Source organism: Meles meles, chromosome 21 (assembly GCF_922984935.1).
Source record: "Meles meles chromosome 21, mMelMel3.1 paternal haplotype, whole genome shotgun sequence".
Classification (NCBI taxonomy): domain Eukaryota; kingdom Metazoa; phylum Chordata; class Mammalia; order Carnivora; family Mustelidae; genus Meles; species Meles meles.
Genome location: NC_060086.1, coordinates 27,980,428 through 27,996,912, shown reverse-complemented (window position 1 = coordinate 27,996,912; position 16,485 = coordinate 27,980,428). Strand labels below are relative to the sequence as shown.

General features: G+C 43.9%; 1 protein-coding gene across 1 annotated transcript in view; it reads right to left on the bottom strand.

The window, feature by feature from the left end:
- The window catches only part of DNAH3 (dynein axonemal heavy chain 3), a 184,499-nt gene that overhangs the window by 11,617 nt on the left and 156,397 nt on the right, over positions 1–16,485 (bottom strand). The window contains exons 52-55 of the mRNA XM_045992949.1: positions 11,443–13,584; positions 5,321–5,546; positions 2,805–3,049; positions 1,144–1,260 (exon numbers count right to left, since the gene is read on the bottom strand). Coding sequence (XP_045848905.1) covers positions 1,144–1,260; positions 2,805–3,049; positions 5,321–5,546; positions 11,443–13,584 — 2,730 coding nt within the window. The remainder of the gene's footprint in view (positions 1–1,143; positions 1,261–2,804; positions 3,050–5,320; positions 5,547–11,442; positions 13,585–16,485) is intronic.

The window sequence follows — 16,485 nt, the reverse complement described above, 5'->3', positions numbered from 1 at the left end:
CTGCTGAGATGCATTTTGACCTCTGGCCTGGGATTCCACTCACTTCGCCCACCTATAGTTTATCTCCTATCTCTGGGGTTGTGTGATCTGTTCCTTGAAGGAAGCAACCAAGTCTTACACATTTACATTCTTCCATATTATGCACTAGTCTATACTGGGTGACTAATAAAAGGTCACGGATAGACTGTTTTTGTTTTGTTTTTAAAGGTTTTATTTATTTATTTGACACAGAGAGAGATCACAAGTAGGCAGAGAGGCAGGCAGAGAGAGAGGGGGAAGCAGGCTCCCTGCTGAGCAGAGAGCCTGATGCGGGGCTCGATCCCAGGACCCTGAGATCATGACCTGAGCCAAAGGCAGAGGCCTAACCCCTAATCCGAGCCCCTCGGATAGACTGTTTTAATACAAAAGAGCAAGTGCCCTTTTCACCGGAGGGAACCTCTGTTGGGAGTGCTCTCTTTCTTCCTGCTCACTGCCTACCCTACTATATTCTGCCCCTTATGAACTCATTCATCCCTCAAAACTCATCCTTTATGCCTTCAGGAAGTTCTCCATGATCATCCCCTACCCCCTCCCTGAGATTTAATCATTGTGCTACTTTTCTACTTTATAAATATTTCTCTTGTTGAACTTATCACTGTATTGTCTTTTATTTCTTTTTAAAAGCACTTTTTAGTATATGTGCTGCCGAAGCGAGCACTAAAAGCACTTTTTAGAAAAGATTTTATCTATTTACTTGAGAGAGAGAGACAGAGAGAGCCCAAGCGCAGGGAGGGGCAGAAGGAGGGGGAGAAACAGACTCCCTGCTAAGCAGAGAGCCTGATGTGGGGCTCGATTCCAGGACCCCAAGATCATGACCTGAGCCGGAAGCAGAGAGACACCCAACTGACGGAGCCACTCAGGTACCCTGTCATTTATTTCTTTATATATATTTTTTACTTTGCAGATTGTGAGCCACTTGAAGGTAGGAATTGTATCTTAGTTTTTTACAACATCTGGCATGGTGACCAGCATTAGTAAGAGCTCCATGTTTGTTAACTGAATGAATGAGTGAGTAAATAAATGGATAGAGATGGGATCAGAAGAGCAGAAGGGTGGAGTACGATACTGGAGATTTGTCATTGCAAAGCCTCCTCCCATAAGTACCTGTCAGGTAAGTTAGAGCCTCAAACGGCACCTCCTTGTAGTCATTCAGAAACATCTGGATCTGCCGCATACTGATCCTCAGGTCAGACTCGTTGAACTCATAAGGAATATTCCAACCTGCACAAAACACAGAAGAATCGGAGGCTTCAGTGCCGAGAGCTCATAATTTCCATTCCGACATCGAGACGTACAGTTAAGCATCATTACAGATCAGGAGCCTCTTTCAGCCCCGTGAAGATCAAGCACCGGGCGAACTATTAGCCCTGACATCTACTGCCAACGTGGGAGCCATACTGTCTGAGAAAATGTCCATTCTAAAATCAATTTCCTTATGGATCTCCCCATTTGTTAAGGTAGATGTTAATATCGTGGGATTTGTGGAATGAGAATTACTCTCCCTGGCTGGAATACTGTGGTAATGCACAGAAGTCCAAAAATAACACGAAAGCATAGCCAGACAGCAGTATCTATGATTAGGCAACAGAACGAAGTCAGCTTTGAGAATTCCCCTCATTGTGCTCATGGGAAAATGGGATGGCCGGCCTTGAAGAAACTACCGCTTGTATTTTCAAGGGTATAGTGATAAATGTCCAGTGGGTCTCAGAAAGGGGACAAATGCATGAACCAGCTGGGCATGGTGGGAGACAGCAGGGTACAGTCAGATCGGTGCCCAACAGAGACCTTTAATTTCCTCCCAAACATTTACATTCAAATAAAGAAATGTAGCAAAATAATAAAATTCGTGGTCTGGCACAGAAAGCACAACTGGCCAGTTGGTTGCAAGCCAAACCATTACATGGATTTTTGGAACTCTGATGTAGGTGGGAGAACAGTGGTGGGAGAACATGATGTATGAAACGCAGATGCAGGGGGAGTGTCCCCCCCCTCCCTGCAACTGCCTCATCCCTGCACCCCTCAGTGGAAAGGTCAGGATGGTAGAAGGAAAGAAGATGCTCAGAGAGAGTCACCAAGAGGACAGTCTGCCTCCTTATCTAACCCAAAACAACAGCTGAAAATACATTTCAAGGCTATTGAACAAAATCAGAGGCAGCCCAACCTTAAAACCATGTAGATGTCAAATCTGCATTTGGCAGTTTGATGTTCTGCTCTAACAGGGTTGTTAAGTTAATATAAAGTATTAAATTAAGTTAGGCCATGGAGAGGTTACATTAATAATGAAATTTATTTTTATTTTTTCAAGAGGAAGCACAAACGTCCCGGCTGTATTTCTTTCATTCTTAACGCACATGTCTAGAGAACTACTTACAATGTCATAAGTTAGCAGCAGACAACTCCCTGGAAAGTGGCTATCGTGCCTAAGATAGGCAAATGCCCATCAAAGGGAAAGGCCTCCAGTCTTCTCAACAACATATTACTTTGGTAGTTAGGAGACCTCTGATTTTGGAGCATCAGATCTTTCCCTGACATTGATAGTGACCTGGTTGTAGGGACTGCTGGATTTATCAAATAAAAGTATAGGACAGTCCATGAAATTTTAATTTCAGATAAACAAATCATGCTTAGTCTAAGTATGTCCCAAATAGTCTGTGGAATGTACTTATATGGCATTTTACTGGCAATCCTGAGTATGAACTTGAACACGCAGCTACATCTGTGTGTGATCTGCATCCCAGCAGCCCAGGGGCACTGTCACCTCTTACCCAGGGGTCCATAGTTTCTCCTCTCTTGGACAATGGCATGGAAGAAACAAAGGCCGAACAACAGCTTTTGCCACATGACTGCCTTTGTGCAGCTTTGGAAGAACACGGGGTCCGAGATGGGGTCATTGAGGTAGGAGCGCAAAAGGTTGGCCCGGAGCCCTTTGGGGGGTTCGTTGGTCATTTTGATCCCACTTTGGAGGATGCTGACTGGAAATTTCTCCGTTGGATAGCTGGTTAACCAGAGTCTGCAAGAAAAACAGACCTAAGCAGGTAGAGCAATACAAGAAGTTATACTGAAAAACAGTAACAAAAACAACAGCCCCCGTGTATTAAGCATTACTAGATGTCAGACCCCACGCTAAAAATTTAATATATGTCCTTCCTTCACTTCAATCCTCACAGTCACCCTGTGGGAAGGGATTAGCTATCCCCTTGTACCACTGAAGAAATGGAGGCACGCGGAGTTCATGTGGGTTTTTCAAGGACAAAATACCTAGAAGCAACTGACATGGGATGCGACTCCAAAGGCCCTCTCTTAAATGCCATGCCACATTCCCCCTTTGCTAGACTACCTAAGCATCTATGATGGCCAGATACTATCCCTGGAACCCCAGGAGTGGCCAGGGAGGGAGGAAAGAGGCCATAAACATATGGCCTGAGGTCTTACATCAGGAGGCAGTTAAGTGGTGATACCAGGCAAATCAATGCAATGTTAAAGCATAGTTTTGAAGTAGTTGCCAACTTGTGAAAATCGAGGGTTATTTTTTTTTATTCTAGATTTCCACATTCCCTTGAAAATATTAGAAAATCTGATCACAAGGGGCCTGCCTTCCTGTATGACATCAGTCGCTTGGTATTAGGCTTCTGGGTGCCTGGGTGGCTCAGTGGGTTAAAGCCTCTGCCTTCGGCTCAGGTCATGATCTCAGGGTCCTGGGATCGAGTCCCGCATTGAGCTCTCTGCTCGGCGGGGAGCCTGCTTCCTCCTCTCTCTCTCTCTCTGCCTGCCTCTCTGCCTACTTGTGATCTCTCTCTGTCAAATAAATAAATAAAATCTTTAAAGGGCATAGGCTTCTAGTTCACCGCCATCCCCACATCTCTCCATTGATGTCTGAGAGCAAGGATGACAGCCCGTGATGATTGCTAGAGTACTGTGGGAACTGCAAGACTTCTTGTGCCTGTCCTCTCCACTCAGTTATATTCCTGCCTCCCATAGGCACCTGAGGTAAGAACTTTTGAGTTAGGACTGTAATACAGAAGAACTTAATACCAACATGAATAATTTTTGTTCATTGAGTGTGTCATTGATGGTAGTTAGTCAACTCATCATCCTGAACCAGGTAGAATTCCTGAAATTGATGGATTGCCCTCAAAATCTTCCATGAATTTTATATGAGCCTTTCATGAATCCAATAAGCTATGGCCTAATCTGGCTTTGTAAATAACACCAAACACCTTCCTGTGTTCGGGCAGACATGACTAAAATGAAAATTACTAGCAAGCTTTGTGGCCTAGAACAGGAGTTAGGAAACTTTTCCTATAAAAGATCAAAGAGTAAATACTGTAGGCTCTGCAGGCCATGTGGTCTCGGTCATAATGACTTGTACTGTGAAAGCAGTCACAGACAGTATATGAATGAGCACAGCTGTGTTTCAATAAAACTTTATTTGTGGACACTGAAATTTGAACTTCATTCAATTTTCATGTGTCATGAAATATTATTCTTGTTTTGATTTTTTCTTCCACCATCTAAAAACATAGAAAACTCTACTTAGTTACAAGATACACAAGAACAGGTAGCAGGCTGTATTTGGTCCACAAGCCATTGTTTGCTGACCCTTGGCCTGGAATAAGAGAACATTTGAGTTGGAAAGGGCTTTGAAGTCTGGTTTACCTCATCCTTCTGTATATGCAAAAACCAAGGCCCAGTGTTGCTGGGATTAAAGCTCAGAAAAAAACAAGTAGCTGTTTCCAATATTGATTAAAATTCTACAGAGCCCAAGAAATATAGGATAGAGCAGCCTGGACAATGGTGCCCACATTCCAGGTTAAAAAAAAAAACATATATTTAAAAAATCATATTTGCTGACATTGAATCTACCTTCCCAGACATATCTCATAATACATCTCCCAAAAATGTCTCACAGCATATACCCCAGAGTCACAGAATAACATCTCAGTGTTTCCTTCATACACATATTTGCTTTTACAGATCCTGTCCCTTCTGCCTACAGTGTCCTTCCTAGTAAACTCCTATTCATCTTTCAATACCCCAGGCAACTGTCAGGCCTCCAGGCATTCCCCAACTTTCCCTTCCCTTTTCTGTGCTCCATGGTTCTTGTGCAAACAAGTCCGGTAGGTAGTGTATGGCGTCAACATCTCTCATCTGTGGTCTGTCTTCCGCTAGACTAAAAGCTTCTTAAAAGGAGAACTGTGTTCACCTTCGCATGCCCAGCCACCAGCATGACGTCTGCAGCTCAAGAAACAGGCTGTGGGGCCTGGCAGGGAGGACACCTCACCTGAATCTGATGTTGGTGCTTTCAGGAACAATCACCTCCTCACAGATCTTCTCCAGCATGGGCATCCAGCTCGTGGCCAGGTGGCAGTTCTGTAATACCACCCAGGTCCCATCTTTGATGGCAGTGTTGATCATTTTGGCAGCAATGGAGCCTTGGCCTTGGCCAAGGGAGATGGTCTGTGTTCTTGTACCTCCCATGTCAAGATCATCAGCAAACTTCAGTAGGCCTGCGACCAGGAAGAAAAGGGGGCTTTTGAAAAAGGGCAGGCCAACTAAGACCATATTAACAACAACAATGCAGAAGAAAGGGTTTGTATCAAAATTCTGGACATGGAGGGGTGCCTGGGTGGCTCAGTGGGTTAAAGCCTCTGCCTTCAGCTCAGGTCATGGTCCCAGGGTCCTGGGATCAAGCCCCACATCGGGCTCTCTGTTCAGCAGGGAGCCTGCTTCCTCCTCTCTCTCTGCCTGCCTCTCTGCCTACTTGCGATCTCTGTCTGTCAAATAAATAAATAAAATCTTAAAAAAAAAATTCTGGACATGGAAAAAAACTAACTGGCTCCTGTTGACTAAAAAAAAAAAAAGCCTCTCTATGTGGAAGTTTTGGACTTTGGGTAAGAGGCTAAATGAAGCTACTGTTGATTCCTCTTTTGTTCTGAATACATAGACAGTCTTGATTTAAAAAAAAAAAAATTACACATATCGGAAAAAAATTCAGAGTCTGAAAGAAAGAGAAATTCCCAGGTGCCAAAAATGAAGAGGGAACTCAAAACTAGAGAGGTGAGCACACAACCAAAGAACTAGAAACTGGGTTGTTACTAATGTATTTTACTAGAAAAATAGGTGTTTTTAGAGTGAAATTTTAAGTAAGTCTCTTTCACTTCTCTCTTCTTCAGAAGCAGCCAATGTTACTAGCTCTTTGTGAATCCTTCCAGAGATATTTTATACATTTAAATGAATGCATATATATGATTATACTTATGAGAATTGTAGAAAACTACATTTGCTTCTCTCATTTAGATCTTTTCTGCATCAATACAGGCATACCTCAGAGATACTGAGGGTTTGGTTCCAAACCACCACAATAAAGTCAATATTGTAATAAAGCGAACAAGTGATTTTTTTTAGATTCCCAGTGCATTTAAAAGTTATGTATATGATATAGGTTATCCATTAAGGGTGCAATAGCATTATGTCTAAAAAACAATGCATTTTACCTTAACTTTATAATATTTTATTGCTAAAATATGCTAACCATCATGTAGCTTTCAGTAAGCTGTGATCACTGATCACACATCACCATGACAAATAGAGTAATAAAGAAAAAGTTTGAAATATGGTCAAGAATGACCCAAAGGTGACCCAGAAACATGAAGTGAGCAAATGTTGTTTGGAAAATGGCAACGATATTTTTTCTGCCACGCTGGAGCCTGGGGAGTCTGCTAGGAACAGGACTCCCAAATCGACAAATGCATCTGGAAGGCTGTGGTCCAAGACCATTTTTCTTTGGAACCTGTGAGAGCAGACGGCTCTTCTTAAAATTGGAGGTTTTTATGCTCAACATGAAACTGAATTCTGTCTAGGCAAGAGACGTGCTTATGTGTATGAAGCAAAGAACAACATAGTGACTCCTGGTGGCAAACCGAACAAAAATAATGTGAGGAAAAGTAACCCGTGCTCATGGAAACAGTGGTATGGCTTGTGTCAAAATCCAAAGCAACTTTCCTGTTAAGCAACTGGCCACAGCATTGGGTGATGCTATACCCCTTAAGGATTTAAACTGGCTGAAAAGTCGATAAAGATGTAGATTTGTTATCTTATTCTTTTTGTAAAGATTTTATTTATTTATTTGATACAGAGAGAAAGTGCACAAACAGGGAGAGTAGCGGGCAGAGGAAGAAGGAGACTACTCCCTGTGCAAGAAGCATGTGGGGCTTGATCGCAGGACCCTGGGATCATGACCTAAGGCAGATGCTTAACCAACTGAGCCACATCGGTGTTCCAGTTTGCTCTCTTAAGGAAAAAAGAAAAAGAAAAAAAAAAAAAAGAAGGGTGCCTGGGTGGCTTAGTCAGTTAAGTCCTAAGTTAAGTTAAGTCAGTTAAGTCCTAAGGTCCTAGGACCTCAGAATGTGGCTGTATTTGGAGATGGGTTTTGAAAGAGATAATTAAGTTAAAATGAGGTCATTATGCCAGGTCCTAATCCAAAAAGACTGGTGTCCTTAGAAGAGACTGGGACATAGATACACCACTCACAGAGAGAAAACCTTAATATAAAGATGCAGGGAGAAGCAGGCCACAGACAAGCCAACGAAAGAGGTCTCAGAAGAAACTAGCCCTACCAACACCTTGATTTGAGATTTTTAGTCTCCAGAATTTGGAGAAAATAAATTTCTCTTGCTTAAACCACTGAGTCTGTGGTAGTTGTTATAGCAGTCCTAGCAGAGCAATATAATCTCCGTAAAAGACCATGAAAGAAACACAGCTAACAAAATCATTAAAGAAGGACCACAAAGCATAATAAAATTCAGAGTTCTGTGGGAAAAAAGATACACGGATTTGGAATAAAACAAATAAAACTTCTGGAAATGGAAAGCACTGTCACTGAAGATAAAAACTTAAAGCACTTAGTGAAATAAGTCAATCGGAGAAAGACAACTATCATATGATCTCCCTGATATGAGGACGTGGAGATGCAACATGGGGGGTTAGGGGTATAGGAGAAGAATAAATGAAACAAGATGGGATTGGGAGGGAGACAAACCATAAGTGACTCTTAATTTCACAAAACAAACTGAGGGTTGCTGGGGGGAGGGGGGTTGGGAGAGGGGGAGGGGGGTTATGGACATTGGGGAGGGTATGTGCTATGGTGAATGCTGTGAAGTCTGTAAACCTGGCGATTCACAGACCTGTACCCCTGGGGATAAAAATACATTATATGTTCATAAAAAAATAAGAAATAAATAAAAAATTTAAAAAAAAAATACCCTTAAAGCACTGATGAAAAGAATAGGGTAGGCACAGCCAGAAAGAGAATTAGTAAACAGTAAGTTCTGCAATCAATGATCCATCCATTAGGACCCAGACAGTGGTTTCCAAATGCTACGGCCTCTGCGGAAAGAGTCCTTTGAGAAATGCTTATGCAAACTCAGCCTGGCATACGTAGTAATTCTATAAAACAAGGAAGCTATAAAAAAAACTACTGAGATTATGTGAGAACTTTAGGCGTGAAGGAGCCCCCACAGGCTGGGGACTAAATGACTTGAGAATCAGGAAGCTTGATAAATAATAAAACACCGCCATGTTTGAAACACCCACTACGTCAAAATCTATGCGCTCATGGGGTGCCTGGGTGGCTCAATCAGTTGAGCGTCTAACTCTTGATTTCGCCTTGGGTCATGATCTCAGGGCTGTCTGGCTCTGACCTTAGCAGAGTCTGTTTCTCTCCCTCTGCCCCTTTCCATACCGTGTCTCTCTCTCTCTCTCTCTCAAATAAATAAATTTCTTTTTTTTTTTTTTAAATTTTTTTTTAAGATTTTATTTATTTATTTGACAGAGAGAGATCATAAGTAGGCGGAGAGGCAGGCAGAGAGAGTGAGAGGAAAGCAGGCTCCCTGCTGAGCAGAGAGCCCGATGTGGGACTCGATCCCAGGACCCTGAGATCATGACCTGAGCCGAAGGCAGCGGCTTAAACCACTGAGCCACCCAGGCGCCCCTCAAATAAATAAATTTCTTAAAAAAAAAAAATCTCTACGTTCACAATGATGCAAAGAAAATCTTAACAGCTTAAGTAACTTTATTTATTTATTTATTTGTCAGAGAGAGAGAGAACACAAGTAGACAGAGTGGCAGGCAGAGGCAGAGAGAAAAGCAGGTTCTCCACTGAGGAAGGAGCCCGATGTGGGACTCGATCCTAGGACTCCGGGATCATGACCCGAGCTGAAAGCAGTGGCTTAACCGACTGAGCCACCCAGGCATCCCCAGCTTAAGTAACTTTGCAGGTTACCAGGGCACCAATTCACTAACCCGAAAGCTGAGAAATCAAGGGAATGAACTAAACGTCTATTCTGCTGGTCCTTTTTGAACTATAGTCCGAGTAAACCAAAGAGTTGACAAAGGAAAATTCTTTTTAGTAGGAGAGTTCCAGCTAATAAATGTGGAAGGAGTGATAGAATTAAAATACCGTTTTTCAGCCCCTAATGAAATAAGGGATCTGGGGAATGATTTTGTTAAGGCCGCTAAAAATCATCAGGTCAGTTGTTTCCAAAACATACTGGAATCACACGGGAAGCTTATAATGCACAATGCCTGGGCCTCATTCACAAAGATTTTAATTTAATTGGTTGCGGGCATGGCCTGCACCTGGAGCTTTTTTTTAAAGCCCTCCCAGGTGAGCAGCCAAGATTAAGAACCATCATCACATTAAGTGTGAGCCCGATGGGAAGCCTTATGAGGGAAGTGCAATGGGGAGGCAGATCACACTGACAATGCCTGAGTCCCCTGATCAATCTCAATCAGGAAAGAAAAGACAACCAGACAGGTGCTTCCTAGTGTGACACACTGTGACGGACACAGTAGCCACGAGGTCTCCTGGGAAGTTATCCAAGCTGAATCTGATCAGGCCTCTAGCACAGACAGACAGGAATATGCAACATAAGGCTTTGGAGGTAACCGGCTTGTCAACATTTTACAGAACATACCCTGACCTTTCTTTCATTTGTCTTCTTTACCTTGCCTGGTTTCCCTCATTTCTCTTGTTTAAATCTGTCATGTGAGGGACATGGGAAAAAACAAAGCTACTAGAGAGGGGCCATGAATTGATCTTTGACAACAGCATGGTGGTATGGGAAAGGGGAGAGGGTGACAGTTCATTTCAGCTCGCTCCTCTGCCTTCCCCTGTGGGGCAGGGGTGCTGACCCAGGGGTATCTGTGTCAGGACAGGTGTCAAACTCCCCAGCTTCCACAGGAGAATGGCAAGATTTGTCATTTGCATTTCTGGTCCTCTTTCTTCATTTAGCAAGAGACAGAGCTAAAGCTTTGAGACCCAACAGAACAGAAAACGAATTTATTCCTGTCAACAGCTCATACCTATTCATATGCAATAATTGGTTTCTGGAAATATATGCAAACGGGTAATAATGGTTACTTCTGGAAGGAAAATGTACCTTTCACTCTACACAGTGGTTTCTCAACCTCGCACTACTAACACCTGGGGCCATTTGGGGATAATCCTTTGTTCTGGGGGACTGTCCTGTGCGGGAGACGGTTAGCAGCATCCCAGCTTCAATCTACCAGACTGTAGGAGCACCCCCTAGTTGTGACAAAAAAAATGCTTCCCCACTTTGCCAAATGTCCCTTGAGGGGAGAAAATAGCACCGGTTGAGCCACTGGTCTATACTTTTCTGCATTGCTTTTTTTTTCCTCTAAACTATACAAAGTTAGGCACAGTATTAATTATCCAAAAGAATTTACTTTAAAAATCAAAAGAAAAGCCTAGGGGTGCCTGGGTGGCTCAGTGGGTTAAAGCCTCTGCCTTCAGCTCAGGTCATGATCTCAGGGTCCTGGGATCGAGCCCCACATCGGGCTCTCTGCTCAGCAGGGAGCCTGCCTTCTCCCCCTCTCTCTGTCTGCCTCTCTGCCTACTTGTGATTTCTGTCTGTCAAATACATAAATAAAATTAAAAAAAAAAAATAAAAAGAAAAGCCTAACTGGGAGAAGCAATAGTTAGAGAAAATGATTTAAGACAAAGATGAAAAACTCACACCCAGGAGGCTTAAAACTAGCCCCGGTCTGGTCCTCACAATTTTTAGGCAAAAATTTGAATGAGTTATCAAGACGTAAAAATGGGTGATTTCCATATTTCTGATTTCTCTTGAAAAAATCAGATGATCTGGCCATCCTGAGCTCACATTATCAGCACAATGCTTGGGAGCTGAGCAGCTGCTGTTTCCTTTGGGGGTGGGGGGGTGGAGAAATCTTCAGTGGCTTCTTCTAGCCCCACAGGAGCCTGTTAATGGTCTGGCTTTCAAAGCATCTGAGTTTGAGATTCCTGCTATGAGGGACATGTTACTGTTACCTGACCATGCATTCTGGGCCATTTATGTTCTTTATACAACATTCTGCTCTTACCTGCCATTGGGTCTGCACCCGGAGACAACACGAAGATCAATGGTACACAACAACTGGAATCGCTGTAGGACCCCTGGAGATCAAATGTTGGGGACTCGATGTACACGTCACCCATGTGTTCGGCAATGAACTCCCGAATGGCTGGAATGATTTTGTCAGGCCGCAAACATCGTAGGATCACCATCCTCTCCAATCCCTTAAGGAACTTCCAGTTTCCAGGGAAATTCTCCTCGTGGGGCAAAGTGGAGTCATAGATGAGCCTCCACGCCTCAGGGTTTTGTTCTAAATGTTCCTTCAGGCCCTTCATTCTTGGCAGCGCCGAGGCACGAACCACTTCCGCCCATGCCTTCTCAGAAAGCCATTCAGGAGCTGGGTTGGGGAAGGGGTTGTCCAGGGCGACCCCTCCAGTTAGAAGGAAATACCAAACCTCCTCATTAATTTGCTTTTTCTCTTTCATGAGGCCGATGGTCAGGAGGAGGGAAAAAAGGAGCTTGTCCTTCTCAAACAGAGAGCGGCAGACGTTGTTGTAGATGCTGAGGGTAAAATGTCCAATGATGTACTCAATGCGAAGGTCCAGTTCCTCGCTCTTACTGCTGTCTGCCAGGGAATGCACATAGAGGTTTATAAACCAGGTCAGGGAGTACTGGTACATGGGCTCGATGTTGGCCAGGTCGGAGATACAGAAGAAGATGGCGGCAGAGTGGACAGCCACTGGCTTGTAGCCCATCCGAGTCTCATCGATCTGTGTTTCCGTTACTGAAGCAATTTCTTGTTTCTCAGAGATCTCTTCAGACAGCAGTTTGGAGGAGGACAAAATTTTGATGGCAGTCTCGTCCTCGAGGATGTTGCCCTCAGACAGGGAGAGGACCTCTAAGATCTTATCTTCGATTTCTTTTAGCTGCTTCTTGTTCTTGGCACTTTCCACAATCAACTCATTCTTCTTCTCTTCCAGTTCTGGCTTCTCCTTGGCGGCCACGATGCCAAGGAGCTGATCTTGGAGGCCTAGGGGTGTGATCATGAAGTTGAGGAGGCAGACTTTCATGGCAACTTCAGGGAGGTAATGTGGGTTCCTCAAACGGGTTGTGATGTATAACTTAAAATCTCTGGAGTATTCGATGATGTTTTCACCCAGCCTCATGTACTCAACCCCTTGCTGCCTGAACGTGGACTTGAGCAAGATGGGTTCAATAAAGGCATCCAGCTCCTCTCCAACATTTTCTAGTAGGACGGGGGTGCCAAGCTGCAGAGCATTTTCCAGCGTCCTCACATAGGTAGCGTCTGAGAATTTGATGATGGACAGCTTATTTGTCTTCTCCATGTTCTTGATCCACTTATTGGCCTGTCCCTGAGGGTCAATCATTAAGGCCCAGCGTCTGGAATTGGACACAATGATGCCATTGTCGATGGAGAAAGAGTCAACGGGCAGCCCAGCGATGTGCCAGGCACGGATTTTTACAGGATCTCCTAACGTGTTGCTGAGACTGAAGTCACTGGAGCTGGGGATGACCTTTTCTTTACACTGGGCCAACCACTGCTTCTGGCACCGTGCCCGAAAATCCACAGTAAAGGCCCCAAGGTAAGCCACAGTCCCTGAGGATAACAGCACGTCTCCTGTCAGATCAATATACCGGATCTCCAGCCGCCGGGCGGTTTCTGTCCATCTGTCCTTCTCTCCGCCAAGACCACTGATCAGCTTTTCCGCCCTGATCAGCTTTTGGGAGCAGATTTCAATGTTTTCCTCCAGCGTCTTTTTCTTGGTATTCATGTCTTCGAAGTCATCGTTCAGGGCCTGGAGGCGGTCTTCCACCAGCTTCAGTTCTGCTCGCTTCTGGTTCAGTTTCTTCATCTGTGTGCCTAGCTTCCCCTCGGCCTCCCTCAGCCGCTCCCGTTTGGGAGCCACCACTTTGGCCACACGATCGTACACCTCCATGGCCCTCACCCATTTGCATAGACCTTCACAGGCAGATGACACATTTTTAATGACAGCTGGCTGGAAATCTGGGTGATCGATGAATCTTTCCCGGATCCGCTTCATGATCACTGGGGAGATGTTGTCTTTGTCATATGTCTTAAGACTCTCCAAGAATTTCAGATCTCCAAGAATCTTTCTTGAAACTCCCCAGTAGTCTTCTATCATTTTACCTGTTTGGAACAAGAAATGGAGATTGGACTACTAAGACCTTCTGGCCGAGACTTGAAGACTTGCAATGGTTACTCCTATTTGGGGGAAAAATCCAAAGTCCTGACAAGAAGTTTTGGGCAGGGGAATACTCTGTATGATACCATAATGATGGATACATGTCATTATATATCTGCCCAAACCCATGGAATGTGCAATACCAAGGGTGAACTCTAATATACACTATAGACTCAGGATGACAATGTGTCAGTGTAGGTTCATCAACCTTTACAAATGTTCCACTGTGGTACCGTAACAGGAGATGCTATGCATTTGTGTGGGTTAGGGGTATATGAGAAATCTCTGTACCCAGAAGGGTACTCAATTTTGCTGTGACCTTAAAATTGCTCAAAAATATAAAATCTAAATAAAACAAATATAAAAAATATAAATATAATATAAATATAAGATCTAAATAAAATAAAAGAAAGAAAAATCTAAGCTTCTCACAGTGGTCCAGGAGGCCCACTGAAGTCATCTACCTCATCTCTGCCTTGCTTCTTAGGCTTCAGTCAGGAAGAAACTTCCTTTAATTCCTCATTGATCTTAAGTGCTTCCCTAATGAGAGCCCATCACCTAGCCTGTAAATGGCATCTAGATGGTTCCTAACTAGACTTTTCTGGGGTGCCTGGATGGCTCAGTTGGTCTAGCCTCTGACTCTTCGTTTTAGCTCAGGTCATGATCTCATAGGCTATCAGATGGAGCCTTGAGTGGGGCTCCACACTCAGCAGGGAGCAGGGAGCCTGCTTGGGATTTTCTCTCCATCTGGCCCTCCCACTCTTTCTCTCTAATAAATAATTAAGTCTTTAAAAAAGATAAAAATCAATAATAATAAGAAAATAAATTATTAAGTCTTTAAAAAAGATAAAAATCACCTCCACTGAGAGGTTTCCCTAGATTTCGATCATTAAGCTGGGCCACTCTACCCCTCTCCCAGCATTTTCTTTCATCTCAGCTGCTAGAATGTCCATTTCCTTGACCGTGTTTATGCAACCTGTTTATGCAACCTTTTTTGGTTTCGTTTTTGTCAGCCTCTCCCTTAAAACTGTAAGCTTCTGCTCTGTTTACTACAATCTGGCACAGGCCTGATGCTGTTATCAATAAATATGTATTGAATGACTCTTGCCCCTTGTTCTAGTCATAGAGAAGGCAAAGGAGCTGTGAGTTTGTGTTTTGAATATTCCTTTTCAAGTCTGGGAGGTGGATTGGATGGGACTCAAGCAGTCCCCCCTGAGTGAGGCAGTCTCAAGAGAAAGAGAAAGGGTGGGGAAGCAGCATGTAGGCTTGAAACTATAAAGGCTGTCCTTGCCCTACCCAGGAACAAAGCAGGGCCCTTATTCTCCCCAGCACCCATCCTGCTGACTAATGATTGAGTGAGCCTCAATCCCATCCTGGGGCTGTACCCATTTCGTTCACATGCTGGAAATGAGTTGGAAGTCCTTTTGGCTCACAGCACTGTAAACACTTGCCAATCTCAGGCTTATTAAAAAAATTTATACTTGAGAAATCATATTAAGTACAATGGGTCAGATGTGTCCTGTTTCTAATGCAAGCACAGTAACCAAACAAATATTTCCATGAAGGTTTTGTCTGCATTCAGGAAAAGGATCTGTTTCATTTACAATCAAGGTACCCAAAATGAATTCAATTGCTCTTTTGTTCCATCTTCATGTCCTGGCTAAAATTCTGCAGGATCAATGAAGAATAGGCACCATTTGCTTCAACTTTAAAATAAGAAAGGTGAGGGGCGCCTGGGTGGCTCAGTGGTTTGGGCCACTGCCTTCGGCTCAGGTCGTGATCTCAGGGTCCTGGGATCGAGTCTCGCATTGGGCTCTCTGCTTGGCAGGGAGCCTGCTTCCCTCTCTCTCTCTCTGCCTGCCTCTCTGCCTACTTGTGATCTCTCTCTGTCAAATAAATAAATAAAATCTTAAAAAAAAAAAAAAAGAAAGGTGAATGGTGGGCCCTTTGCAGATCATCAATGATCCAAGAAGAGGATGACCTTTTGTGACCTTGGCCATGTTTTGTGTATCTTAGCCGTTCTCCACCCTGGCGGTCCCTTAGATCATTTGGGAGCTTAAGAAAAAATACAGCTCAGGTTATACCCATTGACCAATGGAGTAAGAGTTTCTGGAAGTGGAGGCAAGGGCTTCAGCATTCTTTACATGCCCTGGGCGATTCTAGGGTGCAGCCAGGTGGAGAGGTCCTGGGCTGGCTTATCCTTACTGAGCCGCTTCCCTAAACGGTTCTCCTATGAAGTCCACTTCCTGCTTGTCTGCTCCTGATCACCTCTGCATCTTCTTCTTGTGGTTTTTGGCCTGACACCAATTAGGGAAGAGGAAATGCTAGTCAATGGGAAGCAGAAGCCAGAGGTTTCCGAATGAGAGATCAGGGATTTCCAAGCATTTCAGAAGAAACGGGGGAAGAGCAGAACTGTTCCCAGGACAGGAACATTTAAAAGGCAGGGACTACTACTGAGGCTGGTTTTTAAAGTCCTTGTTCAGGTCTAAGACACTACTATTAATAATACAAAGTCCTAGATCTCATTCTCGTTTTAAGGAGAACGAATACTCTATTTATTAATGCTACTAGGTTCAATTATAGGGGGAGTGTTCCTCCCTGTCCTAATCCTTTCTCCCTATTTCTGATTCCTTGTCTCCCCTCCACCTCAATTTCTACCTCTGCCTCCCTTTGCCCCTGTCTCCCTGCCTCTAAGTCTCCATTTCCAGCTCTTCTGGTCCCTTGGCCTTCCTTCCTCCTGACCTCTTGCTCAGTTCATTATCTGTGTATCCGTCCAGCTGTCTGTCTCTTTCCCTCTCTCTGTAGCTCTTTCTCTCTCCTTCTTCGGTTATCTGTCAGCTTCTCTC